Raw genomic sequence first — 16,762 nt, 5'->3', positions numbered from 1 at the left:
ACGTCAATCAAGGCTGTGTATGTAAATATGTGATCATTTGTATCGACACCCACACAATCAGACYGAGCATTTCAATGGCACAAGGAGGCTTCGGGAAAGAAATTAAAAAACAATATATTTTGAGTTATTTTCATGAAATAAATACACACAATTCAATTGCAGTTCAGAAAGTTTCTCATTGAAGAAATTTGGAATGTCAGTGTAATTCCTGAATTGACTGGAATTGAAATAGAAATGGTACTATTTGACTATAACAGTACATAACACAGGCATTATTGCAGCAGGAACATGTAGAAGACAATGAGCTAACGCACCGATTTGGAACAAAAAACCCGACATGGGGGTGGGATGGGATCCAATCTTTTTGGCTGTGTAGAGGTTGTCCTCTTCAATGGATATTTCATTCATCATATGCCTACTTGAGGTATTTCTTTTAAATGTATTCGTGAAAAGGGTAACTAGGATAATAATGAAACAAAACCTGAATATGTTTCTTCATAAAATACCAATTATTATTGTTCATTCTGGTGAGCTCTATTGGACCTCTATTCACTCAGATACTCTATTAAAACCTGTTCGATAAACCCAAGCCAGAGGAGTATCATCTCTGCTTTTTTTTGGAGCAACTCAATTACTGTGGCTCACCCCATGGGAAAGTCCTTCAGTCTTCCCTTAACTAAAAAACCCTTTCTAACTCTCTCTCTCTCTTTTATCTCCTCCAGACAAACCTATTCACTTCACACCAGCCCAGCCTCCTGACGGTAAGTCCTCTGGGAATTCTCTCACTAACATTACCCTACCTTCACCGGCTGATCACATCGTTTTGGCTCCCCTACCAATAATGACTTGACTTCTCTCTGGCTTTGAAGCGAGCTTCTTCACCTCTCTGAAGGCTGATGCTTTCAGTTTGAACCACCGCCACCACCACCTTAGCATGGGAGACACGTCGCCGCCTTCTGCTCTTTGATAACTTAATGTGTCTCTTACCTGCTAGACCAGAGTGTTTCCAGCCTCATGACTCAGTAATACTAGTAGTTCGTCCTTCTTCCCCATTCAGAACCTCACTCCTCTCCTCCCTTTAGCTGTTGCCAAATGTAGGCCAGGGACACACGGAGGTTCCAGTTGTTCCACTACGCCCAGTCCTGATATACGCCTCGCTTTACGGCCTAATTCCACAGATGGGAATCTCTATGCAGGGCTATTGTTTCAGTTGTTTGCTGGGCGTGCTACGAGAACCATTCATTTATTGGCAAATGGCGGATCTCCACACTCTTTAATTGGAGGGAAACAGCTGGTTTCTGGCTCGGTCATGWATTTAGGGTGGCAGGTAGCCTAGCAGTTAAGTGCATTGGGCCAGTAACCGAAAGGTCGCTGGTTCAAGTCCCCGAGCCGACTAGGTGATAAATCTGTCTGTGTCATTGAGCAAGGCACTTAACCATAATTGCTCCTGTTATTTGCTCTGGATAACTGATGTAAATGCAACAAACTCGTGAAACACTGTTTGGTAGCCCCTGGATTTTCTGACAGACATACAGACCAGCGGACTCCTGGTAGTGCTGAGATGTGTAGCTGTACACACAGTGTAGGGGCTACAAAGCCAAAGGTTGGCTAATGATCCAAGCCTCTATCTACACAGAAGCTGTGAATAAAAGCACTGCTGGGGGCTAGACAAATCTGTCCAATAATTGCTCAATCACTAGCTTCATAGGCTGGCCATTGGCAAAAGCTGTTTGTGAGAAAGGGAGCTGTTGTGTTCAAATGTATCAATTTATAGCGGCTTTAGACAGCAGATATGATTGTCTCGCTGAGCCATGACAATTACTTTTGTCGGTGTGAAATAGTGTCCGCGGTATACGGCTGCTGAGTAATTGAGCTTGATTGAAGCGTTTCTCAACTTTGCCTCACCTTAATACCTGGCGAGAGGAGAGAGATGTCTCCGGTTTTATTTTCCGGCTCCCTCAATCACAGGGAGATGCTCCAAAGGTCCAGTCACGCAGCATCGTGAACCGCCGCATATATTTGTTTACTTTATAATGACACACGAGATTGCTTCGACAAGTGATTTCGCTCTCGAGGAGAAGAGCTTCCGTGTCACCGAGCCAAGTTATAAGTATGTGCGGGTGAGAAACTGAGGGCAGTCAAGCGAGGCAATGCATCTTTCCCCCTCTGCATTTTCCCTCAGAAAACGGTGGCTCTTATCGATTCGCCGCCGCGCTCATATGGAAGTTTTGGCTTGTCTGAAGGGCACAGTTTGTTTCTGCACTAGTCAAGCGTTTAAAAGGCTCTGCTGCCAGCCTTAATTACATTTCCAATAGTTGTGCAGGCTCTCAGTCAGCGGCAAAGGGCTGGTTTTATGGAAACATAAAGGAGCAGCAGTAGCCATCTGCGGTCTTCAGTTGGACACAGTGTCTGCGGGTCATTTAGTTTCTGGTGAGAATAGTGGGCCAATTAGAGATGGCCCTAATACACTAGCCACTCTCACATTACTTGCTGAATGTTGTCCCCTGGGGATATGGTGGTAGATGTTCCAGTTCCGAGGCTTGTACGTAGCTCCACCATTAGTCAAATCTGTTCCACAGAAGGGGGCCATTCCACTGAACTCAGTTCCCGAGGTCACACTCCCACATACTTAATTAACCAAAATCAGAGAGAAGATATTAAAGAATTTAAAAAATATATCCTCTTCATCTCTGAACGTGTTATTATGCAGACGATTTCTCCTAGTTAGTGAGGAGAGATGGAGAGGTGTTTTTTTTATTGGTAGATCAGCACTAGAAAGCCTATAGAAAGCCACTGAGGTTCTGCTGTCTTTGCATCGCAAGTCGAGAGCAGTTGCACAGTATTTGTGGTGCACACCACCTACAATTAGACGGCAGAACCTACCCAATAAATGAGTGCTAATCACCAGCCGAAAAGTGAGTCACAAAGRACCCTTTAATTAGTCTCTCTCTGCTGCAGCTCAAAGCGCCATTTTTTGCACTCAGTACACAATAATTACTGCCTGTCGTCTCCAGATAATAATAAGACAGTTGTGACAGAGATTTACCCAGCCACAGAGAGCAAAGTCTCAGTCCGTCGCTCGAGGTAGAACAACACGGGTTGGACTTTGGTGAATGGTCAGCTCTATTGCAGGCGCAACAAGGTCCAAAGAAAAGGAAAAACAGGACTACAACAGTAGCCTCAAACCACCTGTACAACAGAACCTAAAAACGCAACCCAAAACTGAATGACATCAAACGAAACAATACCGCACAAAACCCGGAAGAAATGGCGAGATTTAAATACCCCCCCTAATTAACCAAATAGAACACAGCTGACACACAAGACAGACATATCCAAAGAAAAGGAAAAAGGATCGGTGGCAGCTAGTAGACCGGCGACGACGACCGCCGTGCGCCGCCCGAACAGGGAGAGGAGCCACCTTCGGTGGAAGTCGTGCCAGTCCGATAGCCCAACACGCACTGAAACGGCGACAGGTCCGTGGAGGAGTGGCGAAGTGAATTCTGGGCCATCTCGGCCCATGGGACGAACCTCGCCCACTCTCCAGGCCGGTCCTGGCAATACGACCACAGAAACCTGCCCACATTCTGGTTCAGTCTCTCCACCTGCCCATTACTCTCGGGGTGAAAACCAGAGGTCAGGCTGATCGAGACCTGGGGGCCCCGATCAGAAACTATGCCCTCAGGAACCCCGTAGTGCCGGAAGACGTGTGTAAACAGGGCCTCTGCAGTCTGTAGGGCCGTAGAGAGACCGGGCAAAGGGAGGAGACGGCAGGACTTAGAGAACCGATCCACAACGACCAGGATCGTAGGGTTCCCCTGTGACAGAGGAAGATCGGTAAGGAAGTCTACAGACAGGTGTGACCAAGGCCGCTGTGGAACGGGGAGGGGCTGTAACTTCCCTCTAGGCAGGTGTCTAGGAGCCTTACASTGGGCGCACACRGAACAGAAGGAAACATAAACCCTCACATCCTTAGCCATGGTGGGCCACCAGTACTTCCCCCTAAGAGCCCGCACCGTCCTATCGATCCCCAGATGACCAGAGGAGGGTAGCGTGTGGGCCCACCTGATCAATCTATCACGAACACCAAGCGGGACGTACCTCCGACCAGCTGGACACTGTGGTGGAGGAGGTTCTAACCGGGACGCCCGCTCAATGTCCGCGTCCACCTCCCATACCACCGGGGCCACCAGACAAGAGGCCGGAAGTATGGGGGTGGGATCGATGGACCGCTCCTCGGTATCATAGAGACGGGACAGTGCGTCGGCCTTAGCGTTACGGGAACCTGGTCTGTAAGAGATGGTGAAACGAAATCTGCTGAAAAACATCGCCCACCTTGCCTGACAAGGATTCAGTCTCCTTGCCGCCCGGATGTACTCCCGATTACGGTGGTCAGTCCAGATGAGAAAAGAGTGTTTCGCCCCCTAAAGCCAATGTCTCCACACCTTCAGAGCTTTTACCACAGCCAGCAACTCCCGGTCCCCCACATCATAGTTTTGCTCTGCCCGGACTGAGCTTCCTCGAAAAGAAAGTACAGGGGCGAAGCTTCGGGGGCGTGCCCGAGCGCTGTGATAGCACGGCTCCAACACCAGCCTCGGACGCGTCCACTTCCACTATGAATGCCAATGTGGGGTCCGGTTGCGCCAATACGGGAGCATCGGTAAACAACGCCTTCAGACGACCAAAAGCCACCTGCCCAAAGCCGCGAGTCGGCCAATTACGCACGGCCGCAATGCGGTCACACTCCATCACCACCCCAGATGTGGAAATGCGATACCCCAGGAAAGAAACGGCTTGTTTGGAGAACACACATTTCTCAGCCTTGACGTACAGGTCCTGCTCCAACAGTCGCCCAAGTACCTTGCGCACCAGAGACTAGGTGATCAGTATGTCATCGCTGTAAACCACCACACCCTGCCCGTGCAGGTTCCTGAGAATCTCGTCAACAAAGGATTGGAAAATGGCTGGAGCATTTTTCAACCAATATGGCATGACGAGGTACTCATAATGGCCAGATGTGGTACTAAACGCGGTCTTCCACTCATCTCCCTCCCGGATTCGCACCAAGTTATACGCGCTCCTGAGATCCAGTTTGGTGAAGAAGCGTGCTCCATGGAATGACTCCACCGCCGTGGCGATGAGAGGTAGCGGGTAACTGAACCCCACTGTAATGGAATTTAGACCTCTATAGTCAATGCACGGACACAGACCTCCCTCCTTCTTCTTCACAAAAAAAAAAACTTGAGGAGGCAGGTGACGTGGGGGGCCGAATGTACCCCTGTCCCAGAGATTCGGTGACATATGTCTCCATAGCCACCGTCTCCTCCTGTGACAGGGGATACACGTGACTCCTGGGAAGTGCGGCGTTCACCTGGAGGTTTATCGCACAATCCCCTCGTCGATGAGGTGGTAATTGGGTCGCCCTCTTTTTACAGAAGGCGATTGCCAAATCGGCATATTCAGGGGGAATGCGCACGGTGGAGACTTGGTCTGGACTCTCCACCGTCGTCGCACCGATGGAAACTCCCAAACACCTACCTGAGCACTCCTCTGACCACCCCTTAAGAGCCCCCTGTTTCCACGAAATTTTAGGATTGTGTTAAGCCAACCAGGGAATTCCCAGCACCACTGGAAACGCAGGAGAATCAATGAGGAAGAGACTAATCCGCTCCTCATGACCCCCCTGCGTCACCATGTTCAGTGGAACCGTGGCCTCCCTGATCAGCCCTGACCCTAACGGCCGACTATCTAGGGCGTGGGAAGGGTTGATCCATCTGAACCAAGGAAATCCCTAACTTAAGCGCGAAACCGCGGTCCATAAAACTCCCCGCTGCGCATGAATCGACTAGCGCCTTATGCTGGGAATGGGGGGAAAACTCAGGAAAGGAAATCAACARATACATATGACCAACAGGGGGCTCTGGGTGAGCCGGGTGCTGACTCACCTGAGGTGTTCAAGCCATGCTCTGCCTGCCCTCTCGACTCCCAGATGAGCTCCTCCAGCACCGGTCAGCAGTGTGTCCTCTCTGACCACAACTGGTGCAGTAGGAGGCTCCTCCTCCGGTTGCCCTAGCAGAAGCACCCCCTAACTCCATGGGTGTTGGAGCAGGAGCGCTGGGAGGTGGAACGAACAGGACCTGATCTGGACGCCCGCGAGCAYCCAGCAAGTTGTCCAGCCTGATGGACATGGCGATTAGCTGGTCCAGAGTGAGGGTGGTGTCTCGACAGGCTAGCTCCCGGCGGAAGTCCTCCCCCAGACTACAACTATAATGGTCCATCAGGGCCCTGTCATTCCACCCCGCGCCGGCGGCCAGAGTCCGGAACTCCAGCGCTCCTCGTCTCCTGCCTTAGATGAAACAGCCGTTCCCCCGCCACTCTGCCCTCTGGTGTGTGATTGAACACAGCCCGGAAGCGGCGGGTGAACTCTGAGTAATGGTCCTTCGCCGAGTCTGGGCCCTCCCAGACCACGTTGGCCCACTCCAGGGCTTTACCCGAAAGGCAGGAGACGAGAATGCTGACACTCTCCTCTCCCGAGGGAGTCGGGCGAACGGTCGACCGGTAAAGCTCCAGCTGTAGCAGGAACGCCTTGCACCCGGCAGCCGTCCCATTGTACTCCCTCGGGAGCGCGAGCCGAATCCCGCTGGGGCCAGACGCCGCCGGAGAAGGTGGTGGTGCAGGCTGGAGAGTGGGGGAAGACGGGGTAGGGAGCCCGCTCCTCTCCCATCTCTCCATTGTCGCCTTCACCTGATCCATGGCTGTCCCAAAAGGGTGTAGTACAGCTGAATGCTGGAGAACACGCTCCTCCATGGACGGGGCGGGCGCGTCCACTCCTGCTGACTCCATGATTCAGGTGCGGGATTTTGTCAGGTCTCTCCAAAAGGAGATGTGGGTGTGGAGTCAGGCGCAGGAGAAAGTAAGTTTCCGAAAAGGGGCGTTTAATAAACAAGGTCCAAAGAACAGGAAAAACAGGACTACAACAGTAGCCTCAAACCAGCTGTACAACAGAACCTAAAAACTCAACCCAAAACTGAATGACATCAAACGAAACAATCCCGCACAAAACCTGGAAGAAATGTCGAGATTTAAATACCCCCCCTAATTAACCAAATAGAACACAGCTGACACACAAGACAGACATATCCAAAGAAAAGGAAAAAGGATCGGTGGCAGCTAGTAGACCGGCGACGACGACCTCGGAGCGCCGCCCGAACAGGGAGAGGAGCCACCTTCGGTGGATGTCGTGACAGTCCGATTGCTATAATGGCTATTATATGGTGTTAATATGATTATGATATTACTATTATATTTGATATTATGGCTTTCAAGCCAGTGACTCAAGCAAGAAGAGCACCAGGTGGTCGGGTACTGGCATTTGTCTCGCCACCTCTTGTCAGATTTAAGTAGAGTCAATGTACTCTCAAGTGAAGTGATGACCAACTGGTGACAGAGAGGTCTACTCTCACTCAAAAAAAAATGTTTTATCTTGGCGAAATTGGGCCACAAAGACAAAAACAAGAAAACCAAATGGGAAACCTGAGCTACCTACAGTCAGGATTCATTTTGCTAGCTGTCTCCCACACACCTCTCCTGGCAGTAATGAATACACCAGCTGTGAATCCTTCATTTTGGCGTTCGTCACCGAGAGTGTCCCCTGGAGGATACTCTGTACCAGCAGACATGGTGTTTGAATTGAAAAGTCATTTGTTCGAGGACTGAGAGGGTTCCTGCAACGAAGGGGAAGGTGATTGTAGGCTTACTTACCCTCATCCCAGAACACTTCTGCCTCTCAAAAGATGTGACAACTTTCTCTGTAGCAGTTTTGAAAGATTCCCATCCCCTCCCCTCTCTCCACCAACTCCACTTCGATGAAAAACTGAGGAGAAAACAAATGTTGAAGCTTTCCCTGTGTTCATGACAGTACGCCTCACTCAGAGAGGCATAGAGGCAGAATTCATTATTACAATTGCCTATTTTACTTAAATCTTCTTGTGTCATAGATTTATCACAAAAGAGGCCACACATCAACCTCATCTTTTTTTGGAGTGGGATACTGAGGATGGGGTCATATCAAGATATCTAAGGTAGCAGGACTATAAACGCTCCTCTATACCCCAGAGTATGATTTTGTTCAGTGAGAAACGAGATTGGCTCGTCATTCCTAGCCCTCGACGAGAAGCATCAGCGTGTTTTTTGCCTTGACGTTATCAGGGCAAAGTTTGTTGCCCTCCAAAAGTTTACAGACGCATCCACCCAAAACTGCACTCTGTACCTCTCTCCCCCGGAAAGTCTGTCTCTCTTCTGTACTTCTGTGGAGTCAGCAGACGCTTGCATAAGCATCCTTCCGTACACACGCAGAGCTCGACTGGAAGCGATTTTGGGCAACCAGGAGAAACAAATCAGGTGAGTTTTGACATTTCCCCCCCCCCCGTCATCAGCCATCAGACTCTCTGACAAGGCTCCCACTCAGCCTCACTGAGCAGAGGTGTGATGCGCCGCCGCCGAGTATTGATTCGCGCTCTGAGAAAGGAGAGACAGAAAAAGATGTGGGTCAAAAGGAACATGCCTAGACTGGCAGGGTTTCACCGTTGAGCCGATTCGTTCCTGATTCCTTGGCCAACAGTAATTGTTGATACTGGCAGCCAGGGCATTTTGACATGCCCAGACATGTCGGCCCGATCAAGCTTGCCTTGCCCTCGCGAAACCACCACGAACAGCCAGTGTATGGAGGTGTTGTAGCATGTCAGAGAGTGGGTAGATCAACTCCTGACAATGATGGGGTTGAGTTTCTGGACAACAGACATCTAGCTTATCCCTGTCATACCTGAAGTCTGAAATACAGTCAGGTTCATAATTGTTGGCACCCTTGATAAAGATGAGCAAAAAATACTGAGCTATATTTTCAAAGAAATGGGAAAATTGTATTCTTTTATCCTGATACAGAGAAAGAGATTTTCAGTGGTATAAAGTACTACTTAAGTAGTTTTGGGGGTATCTGTACTTTACTATTTATATTTTTGGSAACTTTTACTTTTACTTAAATACATTCCTTAAGAAAATAATGTACTTTTTACTCCATACATTCTCCCTGACACCCAAAAGTACTCGTTACATTTTAACAGGGAAATGGTCCAATTCACACACTTATCGAGAGAATATTCCTGGTCATCCCTACTGCCTCTGATCTGGTGAACTCACTAAACTATGTCTGAGTGTTGGGAGTGTTCCCCTGGCTATCCGTCAATTAAAAAAATAAAAGACAATTATGCTGTCTGGTTTGCTTAATATAAGGAACTTGAAATTATTTATACTTTTCCTTTGATACCTAAGTACATTTTAGCAATTCCATTTACTTTTGATACTTAAGAATATTTAAAACCAAATACTTTGACTTTTACTCAAGTAGTATTTTACTGGGTAACTTTCACTTTTACTTGAGTAATTTCTATTAAGGTATCTTTACTTTTACTTAGTATGACAATTGAGTACTTTTTCCACTTCTGGAGATTTTGTTGAACAAGTAATAAAAAAAATATGTGGTTCAAAATTATTAGCACCCCTATTTTCAAAACTATAGCACCATCCCCTTGCAAGGATAACAACACTGAGCCTTTTTCAAAAAGGTTTTATGAGATTGGAGAACACGTTGGGAGGGATCTTAGACCATTCCTCCATACAAAATCCTTCCAGATCCTTCATATACTTAGTCTGCTCTTGTGGACTGCCCTCTTCAGTTCAAACCACAGATATTCAATAGGGTCCAGAGACTGAGGTGGCCATTGCAAAATGTGGATTTTGTGGTCAATTAGGTTGGGGTTATTGTCTTGCTGGAAGATCCACTTGCGGCCAAGTGTCAGCCTCCTGGCAGAGTCAACCAGGTTTTTGGCAAAAATGACCTGGTATCCTACTTGGTAAAGTCCATGGTTCAATTAACCTCAACAAGGGCCCAAGGACCAGTGAAAGCAAAATAGCCCCATAACATCAAAGATCCACCACCGTATTTCGCCATAGGTATGAATGGAGTACCTAATTTTCTGTCTGCATATGTTGTTCAATGCCAAACCCACCACTGGTGTGCATGGCTCAACAGCTCTATTTCAGGTCATCTGATCACAGCACCGGTTCCAATCCAAGTGCCAATGCCGTTTATCCCAGCGGTGCTATCTATGGTCAGATGAAATGAAAATAGAGCTCTTTGGCCAGGGGGCTGACACTTGGCAGCAATGTTGCAGCAAGACAATAACCTAGGGATGCAACGATTCACCGATACTCATCGGTGCAGGTTCAAATGTTTAAGATATGAGTGCATCAGTCTGTGGGAGCTCAAACCAATCCAAATGAAGAGTGCATCGGTCAGAAAACTGATTCAAACCTTATTAATCGGTTCACTAATGTTGTTTTACTCATTGTATTATTTCTGAAAATAACTCTTATCTGTTGACTGAACGAATGGGTCCTCTCCTTCAGTTCAGTAGTATATCAAACTTGTATGCATGTAACTGCCTATGACTGTCGGATAACTGTGCGCAAGACACAGATGCTCCCGCCAACGAGAGGTAGGCCTATCCCTGGTCTTGTAATATGCAGTTCATCTGGAACCTTCAGCATTCAGATGCTTGTAAAAATGGCTTTCACAATTTCAAATCATAGGATTTATTAGTTCAGTGACAACCAACGTAATTTCCTGGGTTATTGTTACTAAATACACTGTAGAAAATTGTGTTTTACCAGAGTTGTGTAGCCTACTAGAGTGGACCCAACTCGTATCCAAATGCTGATTGGGGTTTTCAATCYTTCKGATTTTATTTAGATTGTTCAGGTTCACCATAACACATTGTTTTGGTAGTTTTGCTTTAAACAGTCAGTGTTTTTGGTCATTGTTACATGAACAGGGTCATTTCATAAAGGACAACAGTCATTTTGCATTCATTGCTCGGAGCAGTAGAAGCTCTCTGTCAAATTCCAAATGGTCTAAACCATTTGCTTTCGAGACGGGTAAAATCCAAAACGGCATTATATTAATTGTCTAAATGCCGTGCTAATTTCTAGACATAAATATTGACATAGTACTAGCTCAAAACATTTTCAATCTGCAAAAAGGAAATCAGTGGGTGATGATGAGTTCAGATAAGAAGTGGGGGGACAAAAACCATACATTTGTTCCACCCCTAATCTGATAGTGAGGTGGTAGATGCTCAGTCTGCCCAAACGCTCAGCTCAGGTGCCGAATCATTTCAAACCAAAAACATAGCGTTACTGTATCGAATCGTTAATGAAAGGAGAGATGCACATCCCTAGTTGAAGAGGGTAGTCCATAAGAGCAGACGAAGGATATCAAGGATCTGGAAAAATTATTTATATAGGATCACTAAAATCACTCTCAACGTGTTCTCCAATCGCATAAAACATTTTAGAAAAAGGCTCAGTGTCGTATCCTCGCAAGGTGAGGAGGTACTGAAAGGTATTGAAAACAGTGGTGTCAAAAATGTTGAGCCCTATCTTTTTTATTACTTAAACAAAATCTCTTTCTCTGAGCAATTGTATTAGTATAAAATAATATTGAGCATACAACATACACTAAATAGAAATATAAATGCAACAAGCAACAATTTCAAAGATTTTACGGAGTTACAGTTCATTTGAGGAAATCAGTCAATTGAAATCAATTCATTAGGCCCTAATCTATGGATTTCACATGACTGGGAAAAATACAGTGCCTTCGGGAAAGGATTCAGACCTCTTGACTTTTTCCACATTTTGTTAGGCTACAGCCTTATTCTAAAATGGATTAAATCGTTTTTTTCCCTTTATCAATCTACACACAATACCCCATAATAACAAAGCAAAAACAGGTTTTTAGAAATGTTTGCTAATTTATGACAAATAAAACATTATAATTACATAAGTATTCAGACCCTTTACTCACTACTTTGTTGAAGCACCTTTGGTAGCTATTACAGCCTAGAGTCTTCCATGACGCTACAACACCTGCATTTTGAGGAGTTTCTCACATTCTTCTCTGCAGATCCTCTCAAGCTCTGTCAGGTTGGATTGAGAGTGTCGCTYCACAGCTGTTTTCAGGTCTCTCCAGTAGATGTTTGATCGGGTTCAATTCTGGGCTCTGGCTGGGCCACTCAAGGACATTCAAAGTCTTTTCCCGAAGACACTCCTGCATTGTCTTGGCTGTGTGCTTAGGGTCGTGGTCCTGTTGGAATGTGTACCTTCGCCCCAGTCTGAGGTCCTGAGAGCTCTGGAGCAGGTTTTCATCAAGGATCTCTCTGTACTTTGCTCCGTTCATCTTTGCCTCTATCCTGACTAGTCTCCCAGTCCCAGAAAAACATCTCCACAGCAAGATGCTGCCACCACCATGCTTCACTGTAGGGATGGTGCCAGGTTTCCTCCAGACGTGACGCTTGGCAAACAGGCCAAAGAGTTCAATCTTGGTTTCATCAGACCAGAGTATCTTGTTTCTCATGGTCTGAGAGTCTTTAGGTGCCTTTTGGCGAACTCCAAGTGGGCTGTCGTGTCCTTTTACTGAGGAGTGACTTCCATCTGGTCACTCTACCATAAAGGCCTGATTGGTGGAGTGCTGAAGAGGTGGTTGTCCTTCTGGAAGGTTCTCTGATCTCCACAGAGGAACTCTGGAGCTCTGTCAGAGTMACCATCAGGTTCTTGGTCACCTCCTTGATCAAGGCCCTTCTCCCCTGATTGCGCAGTTTGGCTGGGCAGCCAGCTCTAGGAAGAGTCTTAGTGGTTCCAATCTTCTTCCATTTAATAATGATGGAGGCCACTGTGTTCTTGGGGACCTTCAATGCTGCAGACATTTTCTGGTACCCTTCCCCAGATCTGTGCCTCGACACAATCCTGTCTCGGAGCTCTACGGGCAATTCCTTCGACCTCATGGCTTGATTTTTGCTCTGACATGCACTGTCAACTGTGGGACCTTATATAGACAGGTGTGTGTCTTTCCAAATCATGTCCAATCTTTGGACTCCAATCAAGTTGTAGAAACATCTCAGGGATGATCAATGGAAACAGAATGCACCTGAGCTCAATTTCGAGCTCAGGTGCAACAGCAAAAAAACTGTTTTCACCTTGTCATTATGGGGTATTGTGGGGTATTGTGTTTAGATTGCTGAGGATTTTATTTAATCAATTTCAGAATAAGGCTGCAACGTAACAAAATGTGGAAAAAGTCAAGGGGTCTGAATACTTTCCGAAGGCACTGTATGTCCATCAGGATTTCCTTGGTTTCCTTTCCGAGGATGTAGGGGCTTGCCAGATAGTGACACTAAATTGAGTCAGTGTAGCCTGCTGAATTGCTTCGGGGATAGAGACGTTTATTTGTCTCCCCAATTAGCATTTGTAGATTATCTGCAGATGAATTATGAAAACATTTGATGAAGAGGGTGAATCATCACTGCAGGAACAATAACTAGTGGAGAGTCTCATTCTGGTCCAAATGTGATAATTAGGGCCCTCACAGAATCCAGGCATTACAACTGAATTTGACAATTTTCAAAAATGGATTGACCTTAGTTAGGGAATCAACTAAATGTATAAAAACATGTATTAATTAGCCAAAGTTTATCATGAGACATGAACACAATGCATCAGTGATTTGTATCTCCTGCAACTTTCCGAAGAGGCAATGAAAATGCCCCTGTCTGTGTGTGTGGTGTGCTTGTCTATCACTTTGTGTTAGCGTTAGCGATGATGCTAATGAAAACAGTCTTCTGGTAAATGGAAAGGCTTTCCCAAAAACATTCTCAATTAAATGTTATCCACAAAGTAGCCTATGCCAACCTGGAAGAATGATTATTTTCATCTATCCACTGGGTAATTGTTTTTGCAAACTGTAGCATCACGTGTGCACTACAAAACCACTGTTAAACAACAGCCGCTTGCAAGGTGCACACTTGAATTAAAGAGTAACTACACCCAAAAATAAATAATAATAATAAATAATTCTCKGATTTTTTTCCAGACCTCAAAAGTGGTCTCCTGATGTGGTTAAAGCGTTGTTGTGGACTTACAACATCCAAATGTGTAGGTTTTTTTTCTATAAAAAAATGAGATTTTGAGAGCAAGGACCTACAAAAACGGTGAAAACCTGTAACAAGGCAAAAGAAAACGGTGAAAACAGAATTTGGGAAAGAACAGAACGGAATCAGGCAAAAAATAAAACACATTTTATAAGGCCCTACCTAATGATATTGTTTTATGAATTAAGCTCATGTAAAATCATAAAGAAATGTTGTACTTGGTTCCTTCAGAAAGTATTCACACCCCTTGACTTTTTCCATATTTTGTTGTTACAAAGTGAGATTTTTTTTGTCAACGATCTACACAAAATACTCTGTCAAAGTAGAAGAAAAATTCTAGCATTTGTAAAAGAAATAATATATGAAAAATAAAACACTAATAATATAGTATCTTGATTAGATAAATATTCAACCCCTGAGTCAATACGTGTCCAAATCAACTTTGGCAGCGATTACAGCTATGAGTCTTTCTGGGTAAGTCTCTAAGAGCTTTGCACACCTGGATTGTACAATATTTGCACATTGTTCTTTTCCAAATTCTTCAAGCTCTGTCAAATTGGTTGTTGATCATTGCTAGACAGCCATTTTCAAGTCTTGCCATAGATTTTAGAGCTGATTTATGTCAAGACTGTAACTAATGACAAAACCGTACCTAGGCCACTCAGGAACATTCAATGTCGTCTTGTCCTGCTGAAAGGTGAATTCTTCTCCCAGTGTCTGCTGGGAAGAAGACTGAAGCAGGTTTTCCTCTGTGCGTTGCTGTATTCCATTTGTTTTTATTTTTAAAAACTCCCTAGTCCTTGCCGATGACAAGCATACCCATAACATGATGCAMCCACCACCATGCTTGAAAATATGAAGTGTGGTACTCAGTGATGTGTTTGCATTTGCCCCAATCATAACGCTTTGTATTCGGGACATAAGGTTAATTTATTTGCCACATTTTTGCAGTTTTACTTTAGCAAACAGGATGCATGTTTTGGAATATTTTATTATGTACATGCTTCCTTCTTTTCACTATGTTATTTAGGTTAGTATTGTGGAGTAACTACAATGTTGTTGATCCATCCTCAGTTTTCTCCCATCACAGCCATTAAACTCTGGAACTGTTTCAAAGTCACCATTGGCCTCATGGTGAAATTCCTGTGCATTTTACTTCCTCTCCGGCAACAGGGTTAGGAAGGACGCCTGAATCTTTGTAGTTGTCACGTTCTGACCTTAGTTCCTTTGTTTTGTCTTTTGTTTTAGTATGGTCAGGGCGTGAGTTGGGTGGGTTGTCTATGTTAGTTTTTCTATGATTTTCTATTTCTGTGTTTGGCCTGATATGGTTCTCAATCAGAGGCAGCTGTCAATCGTTGTCCCTGATTGGGAACCATATTTAGGTAGCCTGTTTTCTGTTGGGTTTTGTGGGTGGTTATTTTCAGTCTTTGTGTGTCTGCACCAGACAGAACTGTTTCGGTTGTTTCTTTGTTGTTTTGTTATTCAGTGTTCAGTTTTGGTTATTATTAAATATCATGAACACTTACCACGCAGCACCTTGGTCCTCACCTTCTTCCACCGACGACAGCCGTTACAGTAGTGACTGGGTGTATTGATACACCATCCAAAGTGTAATTAATTAACTTCAACCCAGCATCTAAGGGCTATTCAATGACTTWAAAAAAAACMTTTTTACCCAGCTACCAATAGGTGCATTCTTTGCAAGACATTGGAAAACCTCCTTTGTCTTTGTGGTTGAATTAATCGATGTTTGAAATGAACTGCTCGACTGAGGGACCTTACAGTAATTCAATGTGTGGGGTACAGAGATCGTCTTTCAAAAAACATTTTAAACARCAAAGATTGAGTCCATGCAACTTATTATGTGACTTGTTTAAACACATTTTGCCTCCTGAACGTATTTAGGAGTACCACAACAAAGTACTTATTGACTCAAGACATTTCAGCTTTTCATTTATAATTACTTTGTAAACATTTCAAAAAATATAATTCCACTTTGACATTATGGGGTACTGTGTGTAGGCCAGTGACACAAATGTACATTTTATCAATTTAAAATTAAACCTGTAACACAACAAACTGTGGTAAAGTCAAGTGTTATGAATACTTTCTGAGGCACTGTTAGACTGCTGACATAACCCTTTTTCAAGATAATATGGGTGATTTACTTAATCTGTGTGCTGTTGGGGGTACTCGAGGATCGGAGTTGGGAACTACTGACCTAAACGATATCCAAAACAACTAGCAATACACCGAATTCATACATTTTCAGTCATTTAAAATGTAAAGTCATGTCTTTCTACACAATACCACAACAAATGTTTTCAATCTGGGAGGTAAACTCTATAAAATATTAAATCATTTCACTGTGTAGTTCGGATGGAATCAAGGCAATATGATGTACTGGAGGCCAGCAAAATAGAGCTCCTTCTGCAAAATATTTCAAACCCTGGGCGGCAAAACCCCTCTGGCCTGGGGTTGCCTGGCTGGCTACTTTTTCTATTATGGGTGGCTACTTGTGTAAAACACTGTAGTCTACTGGAGTAGTTATAGAGTGTGTGTACAGTATGTAGGGCCCTATAAAATCCGCGATGCATAGAATGCGGACGGATTCACAGAATCCAGACAATGAAATGGAATTCAACAATATTAAAAAAAATATGCTGAACTTCGTAGGGAATCAACTAAATGTATTGAAAATGTATGAATTTGCCTAAGTT

At 44.9% G+C, this 16,762-nt stretch overlaps 1 protein-coding gene across 1 annotated transcript in view; it reads left to right on the top strand.

Moving 5' to 3' along the window:
* Window positions 1–16,762, top strand: part of LOC111976655 (agrin-like) — a 411,714-nt gene that overhangs the window by 148,311 nt on the left and 246,641 nt on the right. Inside the window, exon 3 of the mRNA XM_070448114.1 lies at window positions 723–761. Coding sequence (XP_070304215.1) covers window positions 723–761 — 39 coding nt within the window. The remainder of the gene's footprint in view (window positions 1–722; window positions 762–16,762) is intronic.

This window comes from Salvelinus sp. IW2-2015, linkage group LG17 (genome assembly GCF_002910315.2).
Source record: "Salvelinus sp. IW2-2015 linkage group LG17, ASM291031v2, whole genome shotgun sequence".
Taxonomy (NCBI): domain Eukaryota; kingdom Metazoa; phylum Chordata; class Actinopteri; order Salmoniformes; family Salmonidae; genus Salvelinus; species Salvelinus sp. IW2-2015.
This window is presented reverse-complemented; position numbering and strand designations above follow the sequence as displayed.